Here is an 18,718-nt window from a genome sequence, read left to right as displayed (position 1 = left end):
GGCAACTAAATCATTTTTTATGGCAAATACTGGGATGATCTCGATTTGCCGAGTTTGTCACCTGACTTCAGTCCAACCGATCATGTGTTTCATTTCCTGAGACTGAGGGGGAAAAAAGCCCTGAAACAAGCCAGCTGTACAGGCCTGTCAGAGCATCACCAGAGAAGACAACAAGTCTTTGCTGATGTCTGTGAGAGGGAGACTCTAGCCAGTTATTACCTGCAAAGGTTCTGCAAAGAAACAATTTATAAAAAAGGATGGGATGATGATGTAGATGATAAATCCCTTAAAGCTCAGATTCAGAGCCTTAACCTCACTGTTTGATTTCAAATCCAATAATGTGCTGGATTACAGTGCCAACACAAAATAATGTGTCACTGTCCTAATACTTTCTGGCCGCACACTACTGTATGAACAGTGGCACATAATAGGTAGTAAATTTATTTACATTTTTGGGCATTTGTGCATTTATTGTCTACAGTGGAATGAATTAGGGAGAATTGTGATGGTAAAAAGAGGATAGCATATGATTAAAGCTGTGGGCTAGATTCAAAAGTTACATGATATACAGATTAGCAAAATAAGCCACCAGGACATCCCAAATGGAGGTGAGATTTTGACGAGCAGTTGCATATTTTGCAGAGTTTATGCCACTTTCCTCAAACCACTTTCACTCTTGAACTTTGGCATTGTGGATATAGTGCACTGTGGATTGTTATATTAAATGATGATTTAATAATGATGTATGATGATGTTTTTCTTTAAATTCCTTTATAGAGAGAAAAGCATTTGTGACCATGAGTACAATGAGTACTGTACAAGTACAATCTCTTTGGCTGACTGAGCTGACTGGTAAAAATCTCTCCAGAAGAATGCCTATACAAGAATGGGAGCAAGTCCGACCTCTAGTGTTCATATTGTGTATTACCAGAGCCAGGAAAATTGAGTACAAGCAAGTTGAAAGATGAAAAAACAGCATTTTAAACAGATGACAAGCAATCACAAGCAATGACTCAGGTCAATCGTAAATCTGATGTGTATGTTTCTAATGTCCTAAAACTTCAACCCTAGCCAAAGTTATTGTAAGTGGCGACAGTACATGCAGAAGGTATGTGGCCAATCAAAGTGCATCTGTCATGGCATGTCTTACAAGATAAGCTTCTCTTTGTTTGCCTGGTTGGTCAGGCTCTCCAGCAGGCCTTTGTCATCTTTATCTGGAAGACATTGTGACATACAGAGAGATAAAGAATTAGTTCAGCAAAGCTTAATACACATTTTTTTCTGTATTAATCCATCGTTACACTCTACTGCCCCTCTCTAAAACTTACCAAAGATCACCAGGCTGCAGGAACACTTGGCCGTCCCCAGTGGATTCTCCAGCACTAGCGTGTATCTACCTCCATCTTTAGCTCCACAGGTAGGGATGACCAGGGTGCACACTCCGTTGGCTGTGCTGTGCCAAAACCGAGGGTTGTCAGAGATCTTCGATTCCCCTTTGTACCAGCAGGCCTATACATGGGAATAACCAACAGATGTTTTATTAATGCAAGGATGTTTTGGGCCAATGCACCACACTGATATCAGAAACATGTCTTTCATACCTTTGGAGTTGGCATGCCTTGATAGGCGCAGCTCATGGTGCAGTCATGGCCTTTGTATACAGCGTGATCCTTCAGTGGCAGCAGGAAAGTAGGTTTCACCTGACGTGATGGTGGAGCATATTCCTTCAACTGAAGGCTGCTGATGCACTCTTAGACACAAATATATAAACAGAGATATATACATGAAGATAGAAGTACAGGAAAATGAGCAAAAGTGCTCATTTGACACGCCAATCAATGGTGTAACGCTGAAATCAAATGTCCACCCTCTCACCTTTCTCCTTTGCGATGATGAGAGGTTCCTTGGAGTCCAAGGGGTCACTATCTCCAATAGAGTTCTGTGCAACAACCCTGAAGTAGTACTTCCTCCCAGGCAGTAGTCCGGTGACAGTGTACTTGCTGCTGAAGACACGCTCAGCCACCGTAAACCAGGAAGCTGTGCTGGTATCTCGTTTAAGGATGACATAATGTGCTCCCTCATCATCGTCAACCAGGTCTGGGGTGTGATCCCACTGCAGGGTCACCGTGCCTGGGACCTCCTCCACCAGGCGAAGGTTCTTCGGGGGTCGCGGAAAGTCTTATGGAAGGGGAGCAGTTGAAGGGGGATGATGAGGAGAAGAAATATTTTATTTGAGCTGCAATATTATTTTGAGGTCAAATATCTTATTTGACCTCAAATTTCTCAAATTTCCACAAAGCCAGAAAAGCAGAGATGTATCCTCCCTGAGTGATTTGTTGTTGGGCAAAATACAGTAAAAAACATTAAAGAAAGCACAAAATTAAAAGATAGATGCATAAACAATCAATCCTTCATCACTTACCTGTAATCCTGACATTAACATCATAGTGAGCCTCTCCGTAGTCATTCTTCAGGTGGGCACGGTAGACACCAGAGTCAGACCGCTGAGACGAGGAAATGAGGAACTGGGAGTGATTCTGGCTCTTGGTGATGACCTCTCTTCCTGTGGTGAGGATGCCATCCTTGAACCAGGTTACCACTGGGGGAGGTGAAGCCTGTGATGGTGAAGAAGGAAATGAGTGATGACTTGTATTAGTTAGTCTTGAGGCTCAGAAAGATATAACCGATTGTAATCTAACTAGTTCATCTGACTGATGGAGACTTACACTGAAGCTGAGGTGAAGGCAGAGGGCTGTTCCAGCACGGACCACCATCTGGTTCTTCAGCTTCCCCTGGAGGTCAAACCTGGGTGCCACTTTGTAGGGAATTAAAAAGAATTCAATGAATAGAAAAGAAAAAAAACAAATAGAGAAAAAGGGGGATTTCAACAGAATGCAGTTATATTACCAGGAGGAGGCAGAGCCAGTACACCCTCCGACAGCTCAATAGGCTCCCCCAGCCCTCCTTCGTTGACAGCCCGAATACGGAAGTGGTACTTCATACGCTCCTGAAGTCCTCCCACAGTGAAGCCAGTACCAGCGATGGGGATCTTAGTGGCTTTCATCCAATCTTTAGCATCTTCAGAGCGGACCTCTAGGATGTAGCCCGAAGGCTCATCTCCCTGCTCTGGAGGGGTCCACCTCAGAGTAATGGAAGAGTTTGTGGAGTCAGAAACACACAGATTCCTCACCAGGCCAGGAGCTCCTGTGAGGGGAAAGCCAGATTTTTTAAATGATGTTAGATAGTCTAGATAATACAGATAAAGAGAAGAAAGGAGGGGAAGGAAATGAAGAAGGCAGCAAAGGACTCACGTATTGGGTCTTTGGCCAGGACAGAATTAGAAATGGTGCTGGGACTTCCTGCTCCAGCCCTGTTTACACTGATCACTCTGAACTCATACTCCACATCATCCACCAGCCCATCCACCACAAATTTAGAATCTAGATAGATACAAATGCAATAGAAGAGTATGTACTTTCAATACAGAAATGAAAATCATATATGTTAGACACTCTGCGCTATTGCCACTTCTGACGAGTCATGACTTGGTTGACACATGTTAAAATGTCCTTACACATGCATTTCTGTATTGTATGTATAGGCAAGTTAAATATTATCTTACATTTATAGTAACTAGGGCATGATATCTTATTTTACTGCCCTTTAGTCTGACCTGTGAGCAGCTCCTTATTGACCTGTAACCACATGTTGCTGCCCTTCTTCCTCCTCTCGAGATTGTAGCCCAGAACTGGGGCTCCACCATCGTGGCCTGGAGGTGTCCAGCTCACTGTCATGGTGTCCTTGGTTATGTTAGACACCTGGGGCTGGGATGCCATCCCTGGAGGCTCTGGGTGGGTGGATTTAAACAAGAGAAGTATTCACAAATGCTAAGATATGAAGAAAAGGGAATGTATCTAACAATGAAATGATAATTTCAACGGCTGTGATGATAATGACAGGGAAGAATAATGATGGTATAAGTCTCACCTTTCCTTTGCACATGCATTTGGGTGTTTAAGAGATGATTTTGATGATAGCAGCAATGATGATGATGATGATGACAGCCCTGTGATATGTTCAAATGAGCTCTCACCTATCGGTTCTCCAGCACGCACCTCCTCTGTCTCGAGGGGGTCACTCATTCCCTCCACGTTGACGGCCCTGATGCGATACTGATACGCCTGCCCCTCCTCCACTTTGTCATCGCTGAAGATGGTGGTGCTGCTGTCCACTTCTCCAACTCTGTTCCAGGACTTCTTCCCTGCCACACGGCGTTCAATCACAAAGCTAGTCACCTGCTTACCCCCGTTGTCCCGGGGAGCCTTCCACTTCATCTTGATACACTTTCCTGAAAGCTCCTGGAACTCAACTTTCCCTTGAGGAGGCTTAGGATGGTCTAGAGAACGTGGCAAAAGAGGAGTCAAGTATTTCAAATCAGCATTAAAGAAAACAGCGTCAACATTGGTTGCCAAAAATTATCACCCACCAATCACGTTGAGGTGCAGGTTAGCAACAGCAGTGCCACAGTCACTCTTTAGGCGAAGCATGATTGCACTGCTGTCCTCTCGTACACATCTGGTTAAACAGGCAGAGTGAGTGGAAATGTTTATAAATTTCAGTGCCTTTTAGAAGATCAGAAAATATCTGAGTAGATGATGCCCTTCTCTGCTCACCCACCTGCTGAGTACCAGTGTGGTGCCGTCAGCTGTCCGCTCCACCTTGGTCCTCTCATCCTCCGTGACCTCTACACCGTCCTTGTACCAGGTGACCTTGGGAGGTGGTTTACCTTTGAAGGGGATCTTAATGGTGGCTGTCTGGCCTGCCTTCACAGTCACAGGTTGGGCCCCCAACAAGTCCAGTGCAGAGGAATCAATCTCTGGAGGGTCTAGTAAACAATTGTTTTTAATGGATATTTGGATGTAGTTTCAAGTTTTTATTTCATTTTTATTTTGGTTTAATTAATTTCTGGTATTGATTTGGTAGCTTTAGTTTAAACCCCTTGTGTGTAGGATTTGAAAATGTAATAGAAAAAATAGAAAAAAAATCACAGTCTGGATTTAAATATAAATAGTGTTTGATTTTGACAGTGCCCCCCCCCCCCCGCCCCCCCCCCCCCCCCCCCCACACTCACACACTCACCTGCAATAGTAAGCACAGCCTCACTCTCTGCTCCTTTGGCTCTGAAGGTGTACTTGCCCTCATGGGCATCAGACACACCTGTGAAGATCAGCTTGTGGACAGCTCCTTGTTTGACCACCTGAACCCCACTCTGCTCTGAAATCTGTCAAGTGAAACCCGGGAAAAATACACAACAATGTTTTTTTTTTATCATGTGTTAACAAAAAATAAATGCAATTGAAATGGTGGTGATGAAGTAGAGTTTTTAAAGATGGTAGTCTATCACAAAAAATACACCTTATGCTATGTTTGCTTGATATTTAGGTATGAGAGTGGAAGGAGCAAAGACTAGTCAGATATATTGACAGAAGAAGGATGCATAACGAGGAGACTACAACCTTTTCTTCCCATCATCTCTTACCTCCAGTCCATCCTTCAGCCACACTCCATCCACTTTCTCATCATCAAGGACAACGCACAGCTCTACAGGGGAGCCTGTCGGACACTGAACATCTGACATACCGCTCTTCACTGAGGCAAAACGCTCTGACATAAAAACATAAAAGAAAAAGAGCTTATTTAGGGTCTTATTTAGTACTTCGTAATTCAATTTTAGTCCTTCAACAAGCTATGTGACACAGAAAAAGTACAGACGGACAGATTTCATTACCATCCACAGTCAGATTGGCAGAGCTGACATATTCGTGTGAGTCATTGTCCTGAATACAGACGACCGAGTACTTCCCCTCATCTGTCAGCTCACAGTCCTCGATGATGACCTCTGCCCTCTTTCCCTCACGCATGAAGATGTAGCGACGGCTCGCTGTGATATCACACCCATCCTTCAGCCAGCGAATGTGCACGTCCTTGGAGCTCATCTCACACTCCAGGTGGGCCTTGCCTCTCTCCTGCACACGGACGTTTTTCAAATAGCTGATAAACTTGATGGGAATCCCTAGAAAATATAGTAAAAAAAAAAAAAAAAAAAGACCAACAATAAGAGTAAGAGTCACTTCAAGGTTGATTTTGTGGTGATTTCTGTATTTTAAACACATGAAAACAAGATTAATCACATCTTAAATGGAAAAACATAATTTTAGATAAGAACAGATCTTTCTCGTGTACCCACTTATTAGTTTACTTTATATTAAGTCCCTACACATACAGCAGACCTTCGTTATAGAATTATGCTTAAAGAACAAGAAAGATAGAGTGTACCAATGAATAACTAATTAACACAACCTCAATTACTATGCTTCTGTTCCTGCAACCCCAGAGGACAGCCACATATCCTTGTGAAGATATTTACATGCCCCAGCTTGCACCTTAGGCAAATAAGCATCTTGTTAGACAGAGGCGTAATAAATGAGCTTGTTGTGAGGAGGGATTTGGTTGGCTTACTTTCAACTCAGCACTAGGAGGGAGGATTTATTATGCTACCCATACATCTTCATTTGGAAGATAGAGGGAAGATAATGTTGTTAAGCATAGCTATGAAGCAACCTCTAATCTCAGGGGAGGAAAAAAAAATAGCAGTAAGTGCTCATCTCCACTGAGTCTGAGGGAGGAAGTTTGTTTCCTTAGAATTGCTTCTGCTAACTCCACTAAAACAGGAAGACACGGCCCTTTTGGGAAAAACAAAACAAAACATAAAACGTTTTTTATGTTGGTGAAACCTATGAAATACTTCCGTCCGTACGTTCGATGAAGAGCGGCACAGTGGTGGTGAGGTCTCCAATGCTGATGGTGTAGTCTCCAGTGTCACTGACTTTCACATCTTTAATCTTCAAGGTGTAGGTCAGACCATCTTCAGACAGGGACACGTCGAACTTTTCATCTCTTTTTACTTCCTTTCCTTTTACCTGTCAAAAACACATAAACACACAAACACATCTGGGAAAACGATTTCTTTTCTTTTTTTCCCCTCTTCAATCATGCAATTTCAATCAAACTCCTGGAGGTTTTCCTAGAGACCAAATTTGTGAAATCTCCTCCAGGATGGGATGGTGAATTATTGTTTAATTCTGTAAAAGTGTAATTAAGTCAATCAGTGTGTCTTTTTGAATCAGACACTAACCTTCCAGATAAGTGGTGCGTCTGTCTTCTTGGAAAGACGGACCTCAAACACAGCAGTCTGGCGCTCCGTCACTTTTTTGGGCTTGAAGTCAGACAGGAATTTTAGAGGTTCATCTGAAAGAGAGAAAGGACACAGAAATCACTACAAATTGAAAAGATAAAACCTTATTGAAAAGGACTTTCACCAAAAAAAGCACACCTATGAAAGATGCCTGGCAATTAGCACTTTCATATGTGAGTGTTTAGAGTAATATAAGAAAACTAAAAGCTCCAAAGAGGGGTAATCATCCCTAATTGGTCAAAAAAGAAGTGTTTTGTCAATCTGTGCCCTGTAGACAGAATAGGAGATGAGAGACAGGAAAGGAAACTGATTCTGAGTAGAAGGAATAAGAAAAATGTCATGCACATAGGCAGGTGAGTATGCTCAAATAAAACGTGTCCATCTCTGTTAAAACAATCAAACAAGTCCAAATCAAAGCTCTTGACAGAACACCACATGGCACAGGTGTTCAAGGGTGCAAATGACAAGAAAAAGAGAGCGTGTAAAAACGGAGAGAGTCACACAGAGTAGGTAATACAGTCAATGATGACACTGTCTCTATGAGTTATGAGAGGCGGGAAGGACTTGAGTCTCATTCTGCACTTGCCTATGACATTAAGCCTGGCTGACAGTCTCTTGTCTCCAACCTGGAGAGCGTAGGTGCCCATGTCACTGAGTCTCACGCTAGAGATGCACAGCATGTGCTTGGTTCCCATCTGTTTCACTTCGTATTTCCCATGAGAGTACTGGATCCGCAGCAGCTCCGTGCCCTGAATCGTAAATAAAATGTCTGGATGAGTGGAGAACTCACAAGTGGTTTATGTAATGGAAAATTCTCTCTCTCTCTTTCTCTCTCTCTCTCTCTCTCTCTTCTCTCTCTCTTCTCTCTCTTTCTCTCTCTCTCTCTCTCTCTCTCTCTCTTTATACATATATATATATATATATATATATATATATATATATATATACATATATATATATACACTGTGACACACTAACACAACAGTCAGACATTGATTTTTTTCACCAGAAACCACTGCATCCTGATGTTTGGATCTTTCAGTTCCAGGATGGTGTCAAACACAACATTGGTGTCAGGTTTGGCAGTGATGTCCTCCAGGGGCTTCAGCACGCGCACCATCTGGAAAAAAAAAAAATCAAATAATCAAACATTTATTTATATATTTTAAACAAACCACTTAAGTGACGAAATGACACCGCAAAGTATTTTCCTATGTTCACATTAGTTGTCTTGAGTGTAACCATGCGACATACCTTTGTTCCCATGGCTATGCTGTGACATTAAACATTCAGCTCTATTTTAAGATTTTTTTCCCATATCATATCCCAAACCTTTTCATCTTTATCTGATCCTCCAGTATGTGAACAAGCTCTCTGTATGACAGGCCCACCTCCACCTCCACTTTCTTCTTCATCTCTTTCAGCTTCTTGAGGATGCCTCTGAAGTCGGTGAAGCCGTGCTCGGCACAGATCTTCTCGTAGTCCTTCTTGTCAGCTCCAGCCAAGATCTTTAGCATCTCCTCCTCTGTAGGTGGCTTCCTCTCCTCTCTCTTCTCCACACTGCTGCACAAGGAGAAAGTTCTCAGGAGGCAGCAAAGCATGCATGTGTGTTTATGTGCACGTGCATAGGTGGATGCCAGGTTTGTGTATGTATGCGTGCGTGTATGTCTGACAGTATGGGCATATGTGCGATGACAGCTCAGAAGCATCTTCCTCTGCCCCTGCGGCAACACTGGCACACAGTGGAGCTCTTTAGATCTCGTCCTGTAGATATTTCTGGATGCATGCAAAAAAAAGGAAAGAACCTGGGGGTGGATCAGAGAAAGCTCCATCACACCTTGACAGGTTTTGGGAGTGTCAGGGGCAGTATTAGACAACATGCTTGTGTTCTTACCGTTTCTTCAGCATCTTTTTGAAGTCCAACGCTGGATCTAGAAACAAAAAGAGAGAATCTTCACCAGAGGCGCTGAGTGAAAACAGCATGTAAACTAAGCTGAAATCTTCTAAACAACTTATCAGGACTAAGAAAGGTTCACACAATGTATCATATGAAACAGTTAGACTCACTTTCTGTAACAATGAGGGATACCGAGTAGATAGCCTCTCCATGCTGGTTGGAGGTGATGCATTTATAGACATCAGCATCCCCCAGTGTGAGGTTTTTAATCTGAAGTGGAAGAAACACATCAAATGAATGAGAGCAGCTTGATTGATGCTTACTGTAACTTATAACTGTAACCTGTAACTGTAACCCTATGTAGATGTACCCACTCTATTACAAAGTAATGAAAGTAAAGCTACACAAATATTTGAAACAGCCGTATCATCACATCATCATCTGGTCACTTTAGATTCCACTGCAGTGCTTATTTGGAGCAGAGGGAGGCAGTGCAATGCTAGGAATACCTTGTCAACATTTAGCGCTGCAACTTAACAGTCATCCCTCACCAGAGAAACAGATGGCATGGGGAGATGCATATGTCAGCACCCACAAGTTAATTGCTTTATAATAGCTATTTAAGCTTCACTTAAGCTCCCCGGCTGGTACAGAGAAAGCGCTAAATCCACTCCAGAGTGGTTATAGATAAAAGGATCAGAGAGAGTTTTTTTCCCCTATCTACTTTTCCTCATGATGCATGGTGTGCTGTCTGGGTTGACAGCACCAAGATGGCAGAGCCCCTCGGCTTAATGATACTCTGTATAGAGCCGCTGCGGCAGTCTGTTATGGTCACATTCACATTTTTAAGTACTGCATTTTCACTCTTTACTGTCTTGGTAAATGTGTTATGATTTAAACACATACGGATTCATTAAAGAAATGCTTACAGATATCAGTGATCCACTCATACACAACTTTTGGAATACATACATGACATCTGTGTGTGTGATGGATTTGTCTTAAAAATAAGGCATTGCTTCATCACAGCCATCAATGAAGCAAATATGACAACCAGAAAGCACAAATATACGCAATGCTACCTTGTATTTATAGTCTGATGTGACTGAAATAAAACAAATATTAACTCAATTTCAGTTTCTTGTTTGACATTAGTCATTGTACAATTATATCAATTATAACAACAAAATGATCAAAATGATCTTCTGAGAGACTCATTGTAGATCTGAATCAACACAAAGTTAATTTCAGTATCAGAGAAGTTGTTTTCTTTTATCACAGCCTTGGTTTCTGTTTCAGAAGAGAAAACAGTGGGATCCTTTAATAAGAGAGGCGCATTGTAAAGCTGTGTGGTTATATTGTCAAACCTTGAGTATATACTGATGGTTGATATTGTCATAGAAAGGCTTTGTTGCATCAGACAGCGGACACCCACTGGCTCGTTCCCAGCTGACAGTGGGCTGGGGATTCCCTGTCACCTTCGCCTTGAACACTGCGTTGTCACCTATGAACGACAGACGAGACTGCTTGAGAATGATTAGATGTAGAGAAACCACTGTTGCATTACCAATTGATTTTTGAGACATAGTTATGATTTTTAAATCATATTGACGCAATAAAACTGAATGTTTCATGTTACCTCTCTGTCTCTCTCTCTTGTCTTTTTCTGTTTTCCCTTTGAGGCCATACCTTTAAGGTCAGTCCATGAATGCTAATGCTATGGCTACTCTGCAGTGTTCTGCATATTGTGACAGGCTACCTTCTACAATCCTCTTAATCTGTAATTCACAGGTGGAGCCAGGGTAAATAACACTCAGACACCTGCAGTTTATGCAGAACAGGCACTAGTATTCAGCAGAGGCAACAAAGGCTTTCTTGTGTGGAGGTCACCGACATCTCACAAACCCTATCACAGTATCTTTGTGCTTTGTGAGGTCTTTGTCAGGACTTTGATATCAGATTGGATTTACAGTACCTTCACCCAGACAGAAAAATGGTTATATCTGGAGTTTACACGTTGCAGCAAACTTTTACTTTAACTTTTTCCCCAGTGGAGTTGAACTTGTGTCATCTGAAGTTTCTAGGCAAACTATGGGCAAGAATCTAAAATTAGCTTGCACGTAGTTCTCTTGTAATCTCAAGGGCTCACAGTTGTTTACAATGCAATGGGAAGAGAGATATTAGGGGACACTAGGGGCATTTCTTGAATTTTCAAGGTACTGTGGGGATGGAGAGAATTCCCACATACTGTCCCTTTACTTGCAATAAACTCTATTAAAGATACAATATTTCAGTCGTTAGACCTTACCTGATGAAGGTCTAACAACCAAAACTTTAATGAAGTTTATTGCAAGTAAAAGGACAGTGTGCAGGAATTCTCTGTTCTGTTGCCTATGGACATTTCCTCCCACACAGCTGTCTACAAGTAACTGAAGGTGTGCATGAGCCTTTACAGTTAAGGTACTGTAGGATACAAGGAGCAGTTCACCTCACCCTCTTGGGCTGTGATGGGGCGCAGTTTCTCCTCAAAATCTGGGACAGACTCTCCCTCAGGGACGTGGGTGGATTTCTGTACCTGGCTGAAGGACTCCACCACAGCTGAGGACTTACGCTGAACCCCAGAGTGCTCTGAAGGAGTATAAAGGACATTCACATCAACAACATCATCATGCACAAAGAGGCAAACCATCCTAGAGCAGCCTTACATGCAAATGTGATGTTTTCATCACTTTCAATGGTGCTTGTTGCACTGTAGTACTGAAAAATGTACTTAATGTGCTTTATCATTGGTGTGCATTTGGGCAGGAGCTTAAAATGACAGGCTGGCGTCATTTAGTCATCACAGTTCAAAATGCACATAACTTTAAGACATTAAGACAAAATGCAGGTAAGAAAAGTCCACTATAGGTACTTTTTATTTATTTATTATTATTATTATTGTTAATTTTGTTATTATTGCTCATTGTATCCCCAACTGTCTCATGCCATTTCTCATAATGAAATTTGCTCTATTAAAGAGCATAGCACATGAAGGGAAGATCATCACGTTTCCTACCATCCATGGTCCTCGACAAGCCCTGAGACACTCTTCGCAGCTTGGTGGAGCTCATGGAAGAGGTAAAAGTTGAGGAGCTGGAGGAGGAGGAGGAGGAGGAGGACATCTGCATTTCTGGTATCTGCCTTATCTGACCCATCTGCTCCATCCTGCCCCCTGTGGCCTGGAGGAGCTCTTCTGCCATGGTGGTGATATTAAGGTGGTGCCTGGCTGTTGATGGATGCAAATAAAGATGCAAAAAGATATCTTACAAGTGGTGAAATGACAGAAGCGGACAATACTCATTTGACTCCATTCCATAGAGTCTTGTTATGTGTAACATCTTTTAGTCCTGATATATTGCCTCCAGTAGATAAGAGGGACCTGAGGGATAGAGGACGATCTTAACCATTTTCTCTAAATTCATGCAGAGAATGTGCAAAGCAGACATCGACTTGTCTTTGTGCATTTGTATGTGCGTGTATGTGTGTGTAGGTTTGCGCGTTTGCATGCACGTGCATGCGTCGGACACACTTCTCCGCTGTGTCTTAGTGGTAATTGGGTTTGTGTTTCTAGAAGTATGCCCCCAAAAAATTACTGAAACCCACCTCCCTTCCCCTGTTGTCCCCTGCCCTTTCCTTGCTCTATCATCCTCCTTTCAGCAGTGACTACAATAGTCATTTGCCTTTGCCAGACTCAAACAAAGATCCAATTAAAAAGGTAATCCACATACCTGCTGTGTGCGATAAGGCATTGTGTTTGTACCACTGATGAACCGTGCTCTTCCTTCTTCTTACTTTGAATTAGGATTCCTCCCTCATGCCCAGTCCACATTTCTGTCTCTCTGTATGTGTGTGAGCTGTGCATTTGTGCCTGCACACGTATAATGTATAATGCATACACTTTACCCGTGGCTGAAGGAAGAAGATTAGCCACATTACAACTGTTTAATGCCAAGTACCAGCAGGAGTCAAGCTCCAGTGTCTCCTACTAATTAAAAATGTGTCACTCACTTTATCTGCTTATGAAACTTCAGTACTCATATAAAACTCACATAAAGCCCAGGGTGCATGATCATGTCTATATTTGTGAGCCAGTATGAAAATATAGAATTGTTTTCTTTCGCTGACAGCCTGGTTTTAGTATGTAAATGTCAAGCCAAAGGAACAATTAACCACAAGATTAGCCTCTAAATGTAAAACGTAAATCCAACAAGTAATTATGTGAGTTTTGCTTCCTGCAGCAAATATATTACATGTTGGAGTTATGGAACTAATTAGTGGTGTAAGCTTTGATACCTACCAAAGGAAGTTGTTTTTAAGCGGCTGCAGCAAACTCTCTGATGGTATAACTGTACAGTCTAAAGCAGTAGCAAGTGACTCACAGCTACAAAGTGCTGAACAGGTTGCTGTCTCACTGCAAGTGGAACACCAGAACATCTCTTCTTCCTCCCTACCTCTCTGGCTCTTTGTTCAGTGTCCTTGATCTCTCTCTTTCTCACAGCATCCAGCATGGCAAATTGCAAAAGGATTTTTCCTCTCCTCCCATGGCTCCGTTATTTCAGAAGACACACAGCCAACCAAACTTACTTGTTACAGCAAAGCCTTTACTGTCTTTTCAGATTCAGTCAGCGCCCCGGGTTCCTGGTTTAACTGCTTCCAGCCCAAATGTCTCCTCTTATGATGTTCTTAATCCACTCACTGCTCCCCTCTCTGTGGCACTCCTGCCAGCTGGGTCTCTGATGCTGTCTTGGTTCCTTTTTGGTGGATGAGCCAAGGCTGGGGCACTCAGCTTAAACACCTGCTGTGTCTTGTCTCTGGACAAATAAGGCTCTGATCTGGCCTGAGTTTGTTGGTCTATGCTGTCCTGGGCTGGACCAATACATCATGTTAATATTTCCCACTGGTCAGTTAGTCTGAGCATCCACTGAGGGCTGTCTCACACTAGTATTCCTGAACATTAACATGCTCCAAAGAGCATGTGGTGATGGAGAGTTTCTAGCAGGCTCTGGCTCTGAGGCATGTCTTCCCACGTGCGTCAGTGCCAGAGGTCTCAGTGTATCATTAAAAAAAAATGCAATATGCAACAGTTTTAACATACATTAAACAATAGTACATGAATTATAAATGATCATTCTCTGTTGGTCTGTGACCTTGTACTTGCCTCTTCAGTGCTTTAGGTTTATACCATCTGTTGTGAGTTTGTCCAGCACTGAATAATGGTTATCAAGGTGAGGCTAGAGCATCAACAGGACAACCCATGATGCACGACGAACCCCTGACACGCGATGAACTAGCGATGTAACTCACTCATAATCACTGGTACACACAGATTTACTTGGGAGAGTAGACATGGCAAGAAAGAAGCTGATTGTCTTCAAAGGCACAAGATATTATAGATATATGTCTGAGCACAGTACAGCATGAGGTGTTACACTTGCCTCTTTTTTCCCAGATAAGACTGTGCTCAGAGCACGGTGGAGGAAGAGAAGGATGAAGATATTTACCAGGCACTGCACTGAGATCTTGTCCTTGGTATTTTTTCTGGGAAGAAGTTTAAGCAACCTGGGGGAAATAACATTCTACAGCTTTTAAGAGGCCAATTAATTGTGGATATTTTATGCACTGATTCCAGCATCTACATTTGACTATTTTTAGGCCATCAAAAAAAGTAAAGTTGACCATGTTGGGAGGTGCAATTAACTTACAGAACCTATAAACGAATTGATTTGACAGAAATGTGAAATATGTAAACAATAACTAAACAATTAGAGCCCAACAAGATTTAATTGTTGCTATCTACTCAGAATTTTCTGACACCAGTAAAATGGAGGGGCTTTCTGAATTCTGACTACGGTCCTGATTCTTAATATTATTATGATGTACTGCAGCAAAACTGTTGCTTTTGATGATTATATAATTTTGAGTGATTGCTGACACTACATCATCTTAGTTGATAAGAAGAAATCAGAACAAGCTGATGTCAGTGGTTAAATGATGCAAGGTATTGAGTCCATTTCACAGACGTTTTTAGCAGGGTGAACACAGTCAGCTAATTTCATAATGTCACTTAATTAAGCTTTAAGAAATGGATCCACACCAAGAAGGTAACTCCCAGCCTGAAAAGTAATACGGAAATGCGGAAGTGTCTTGAACCTGCATTCTTTACAATTGCCAGCAGGAGTCGACTCCACTGTTTGCAGAAATAAGTCCGATTATTTCGAAGTATATGAGAAAATGACCCTACTTTCTACTTGATTTATTACCTCAGTAAACTCTTTCCTAATGAGTTTATGGTCTAAATCGCTAGTTTCAAGTCTTCTTCAATACATCATGGTGTTCATTTTGTAAATTATGGTCCCAGTTAAAGTAAAATAGACGATAAAGCAGCGTACGCTTTAGGGCGTGGCTACCTTGTGATTGACAAACCGCTACCACAGTCACAACGTTCATTAACGTTCATCAACGTTCGTAACGTCACCATGGCGTAACCCCAGATTCACAGAGTATAGGCGTAGCTGCCGCTATTTTAGTGTGTTTTCAGTTCATGAAAGTTAATTGTAACATTTTGGTCGCCTAAAAAGTCTTGTTCAGCGTTTTGCTGTACTAAAAGACCCTCTAAGGAGTCAGCTGTTCAGTTTTTCCGGTAAGCAATTTAGCCATAATTAGCATTAGCATTAGCATTATCACAGTCAACCATAGACTGTCAATGTTATTTGCACCTGTGGTTTTCTTTGACCAGTCAAAATGTCTGCCATTAAAGGGGTCTAATGGGCTAACGTGGGTCTAGCCAGCTGCTTATTAACCTAACAATTTTTGGAAATGACCAAAGACCTGAATCCAGAGATTAATGCTTTTTCTCATTGAGATGGTAAAATGGGGAAAAATGTTTATTTTTGTTGCCTATATTTCTATTAATATGGTATTTTTTATGTAAATGTGACATTATATTTAAAACTAGAATGTGCATTTCCAGAAGAAATTGCTGTTAGCTGATTAGACCTCTAGCTTTTTTAAATTTTGTAGCACCACCAAAAGGTGAAATTGTATCAAACGCTACGGACTTGCTCAGCATCCCTGCCTGTTCTGCATTGCCAAATTTGGTTGCAAATGAATGATATATTTAGGAGATATAGTAGTTTATGTGTATTAGGCCACACCTACAAAGATTTGGTAACCAATTACAGAGAAACAGTAGGAGATATCCCAAAACGAAGACAAGTTTTGTTCAGGTTATCAAAATATGGTATGTATCAAGTTTGGTGAAGATAGGATTTGACAAAACATGCTCAATAAAAACCACAAACTGTGTTTACCAAAAAATGCAAAATAGCAGAAGAATTTTATAGGCACAGATGGGTGTGGCCATAACCATAGACTGATTTCAGCCAAGGAACCCACAGTTGCTTGCAGGAGTCACACAATAACAATATTTATTATTCAGCCCATGAAAGTGGGAAATGTAGAACAAAGGAAATATAGAAAAAAAGGAATATAGAAAGACGGAAGAAAACAAAAAAGCAAAAAAGGACAAGAACAAAAAAACAAAGGAAAAGACACACTCCCTCAGGCTGTCTTTCACACTAACCTGGCATGCTTTCACAGGGCCCAGTGGAGCGTGCTGGTGGGGCTCTACTGACGGAGGAAACTGCTGCTCTGAGACGGAAAACATGGACATCATGGTGGTGATTGGGAGGAGGTTGATTGCACAATAGTAGGTCTGAAAGACAGAGTACAGAATTGCAATGATATTTAAAGAGCAGCATTGGGAGTCTGATTGGCTAGAGGAACGAAAAATCATATTCCACTATCCAGGAAGACGTGCCAACTCTCTACTATTGTAGAGAACTGCTGCTGCAAAAGCTACTGCTCCAGCAGCAATTTTTAAAATTTTGTAGTGCCGCCCACAGGTGAAATTGTATCAAATGCTAATACTTTGGCACTTGTAGTTGAGATTCCAACTTTCAAACTGATGGGGATCATTCCTCCCATAGAATGCCATTAAAAAATGTAATCTTTCAAAAATAGATAAAATCACCGGAAGATGCTAGAAAAAAGAGAAGTAATAGTATAATAGTAACATAAATACAAAACCAAACATTTAACTAAATAAAATAAATCCCTCCATACTTGATCTAACCCATGATATCAATGATGATGTCATTTAGATCTTAAAAGCAGGAAGTGGTTCAGTGCCTCCCTCTTTTGTCTCCTGAAAGCACAGTGAGTATATGGTAAGTTACAACCAAAGCTAATCTATAACTAAACTATGGACTTAAATCAATCAACAATAAATGAACTTAAATACTTGTCTGCCTCGATTAGACCATAAATGCAGATGTAAATGAAGCTGTTACATCCCTGAAAAATGTCCAGGGGATAAAGGGAGTGACACATATAAAAGTGAGCCTAGGAGAATGAAAGAAAGGGAAATGGATGTAACCAAAATAAAGACTTTATTTGTAACAACAAAATAACTATAGCAGTAACTCAAAGTGAGGGGGTGGGAGGGGGCAGTACACCTATAACAGAGACAATAGTAACAGTTAACCCAATTGAAGTCAAAGTTCAAAAACAATCTTCACCCTCCCTTCATAAAGGAGTAAACCAAAACCTACTGATCCTGGTACATAGCCGCTTGAGGATTAAGAGGGTTTGCAACCACCAAGGTTTGCACACAGACTGCCAAAATGGCCCAAGGGCACGGTCTGCACTGTTCTCTAGGGCCCAATCCCAATATCCACACTCATGGACTCACGGACTTTGAGGTGTGTCCCCACAAAATCCGTGAGGGTTTAGGGCTGTCCCACTATCAAATCATCAAGTGCATGAGGGCTCTCTGCCAGACATTTTGAGTCCTTTATGCATACTTTCTGTAAGTCCCAATAAAAAGTCCCAAACCCACAATCATACTTAACATGTTTTGGTGCCATCAAGCTAACATGATATGTCGCAAAGTGCTGTCCAATTCCTATTTAAACCTTCTCAAGCCCTTGCAGCCTCTTGCACTCAATCACCTACCAGGTGACGTCAATTAAGTCCATGAGGGTTCAGGGCTTAGGGCTTAGGGGGGACAGTGGGATTGAGCCTAGGTCTTTATCCAGACCCTGATGAGTGAGTGAACACCAGTGTCCTTAATCACTCACTGTAGCTGCAAGGAGGGGGAAGGGCAGTACCTGAGGAGAGGCACAAAAGAGAAAAACAAAACACACATACACGACACTAAGGCTGTAACAATAACAAAATGAAGCTAAACACAAGCACATTGCATGTGACAGCAATGCTACAATGCTAACAAATGTTAAACTGGCTGAACAAACAAATGAAAAGTATGGAAAGAAATACAAAGTGTAATGGTGACAATGACATGGTGTGGTCCACTCACTTTTTCACAGCCTCTAAAAACTATTCAAATAAAACAATCCTAGAACTACTTTTCTCCTCTGATCTTAAGATATTATCTATCCAATACTGAAATAGTCAAAACCTTTCAAAATAGTCAAAGTTTTTTTAACCAGGAAAATTTAAGCTAA

General features: G+C 41.6%; 2 protein-coding genes across 11 annotated transcripts in view; one reads left to right on the top strand and one right to left on the bottom strand.

Moving 5' to 3' along the window:
- Positions 1 to 904: 904 nt before the first annotated feature.
- On the bottom strand, positions 905 to 16,951 carry LOC121897598 (immunoglobulin superfamily member 22-like). 10 transcript variants are annotated; one of them, XM_042412184.1, is made up of 27 exons: positions 16,774 to 16,852; positions 13,489 to 14,750; positions 12,208 to 12,417; positions 11,646 to 11,780; positions 10,520 to 10,656; positions 9,323 to 9,422; positions 9,150 to 9,186; positions 8,647 to 8,818; positions 8,262 to 8,375; positions 7,842 to 8,004; positions 7,196 to 7,308; positions 6,818 to 6,980; positions 5,789 to 6,073; positions 5,540 to 5,664; positions 5,140 to 5,281; positions 4,678 to 4,885; positions 4,487 to 4,575; positions 4,094 to 4,396; positions 3,674 to 3,847; positions 3,312 to 3,440; positions 2,908 to 3,204; positions 2,727 to 2,815; positions 2,423 to 2,615; positions 1,876 to 2,178; positions 1,602 to 1,750; positions 1,329 to 1,509; positions 905 to 1,214 (listed from the first exon to the last, which is right to left on the bottom strand). In XM_042412184.1, exons 3-27 carry the CDS (start codon positions 12,389 to 12,391, stop codon positions 1,147 to 1,149), a joined length of 4,053 nt encoding a protein of 1,350 aa, XP_042268118.1. In that variant the 5' UTR covers positions 12,392 to 12,417; positions 13,489 to 14,750; positions 16,774 to 16,852; the 3' UTR covers positions 905 to 1,146. The 10 variants fall into 10 exon arrangements, with proteins under 10 accessions (XP_042268118.1, XP_042268116.1, XP_042268119.1 ...); XM_042412182.1 differs by having other exon boundaries at positions 13,571 to 14,750; XM_042412185.1 differs by having other exon boundaries at positions 14,627 to 14,750.
- b4galnt4a (beta-1,4-N-acetyl-galactosaminyl transferase 4a) overlaps positions 16,812 to 18,718 on the top strand; it is a 148,784-nt gene continuing 146,877 nt past the window's right edge. The window contains exon 1 of the mRNA XM_042412203.1: positions 16,812 to 16,899. The gene's annotated coding sequence lies outside the window, so the exon portion shown is untranslated. The remainder of the gene's footprint in view (positions 16,900 to 18,718) is intronic.

This window comes from Thunnus maccoyii, chromosome 5, assembly GCF_910596095.1.
Source record: "Thunnus maccoyii chromosome 5, fThuMac1.1, whole genome shotgun sequence".
NCBI lineage: Eukaryota > Metazoa > Chordata > Actinopteri > Scombriformes > Scombridae > Thunnus > Thunnus maccoyii.
This window is presented reverse-complemented; position numbering and strand designations above follow the sequence as displayed.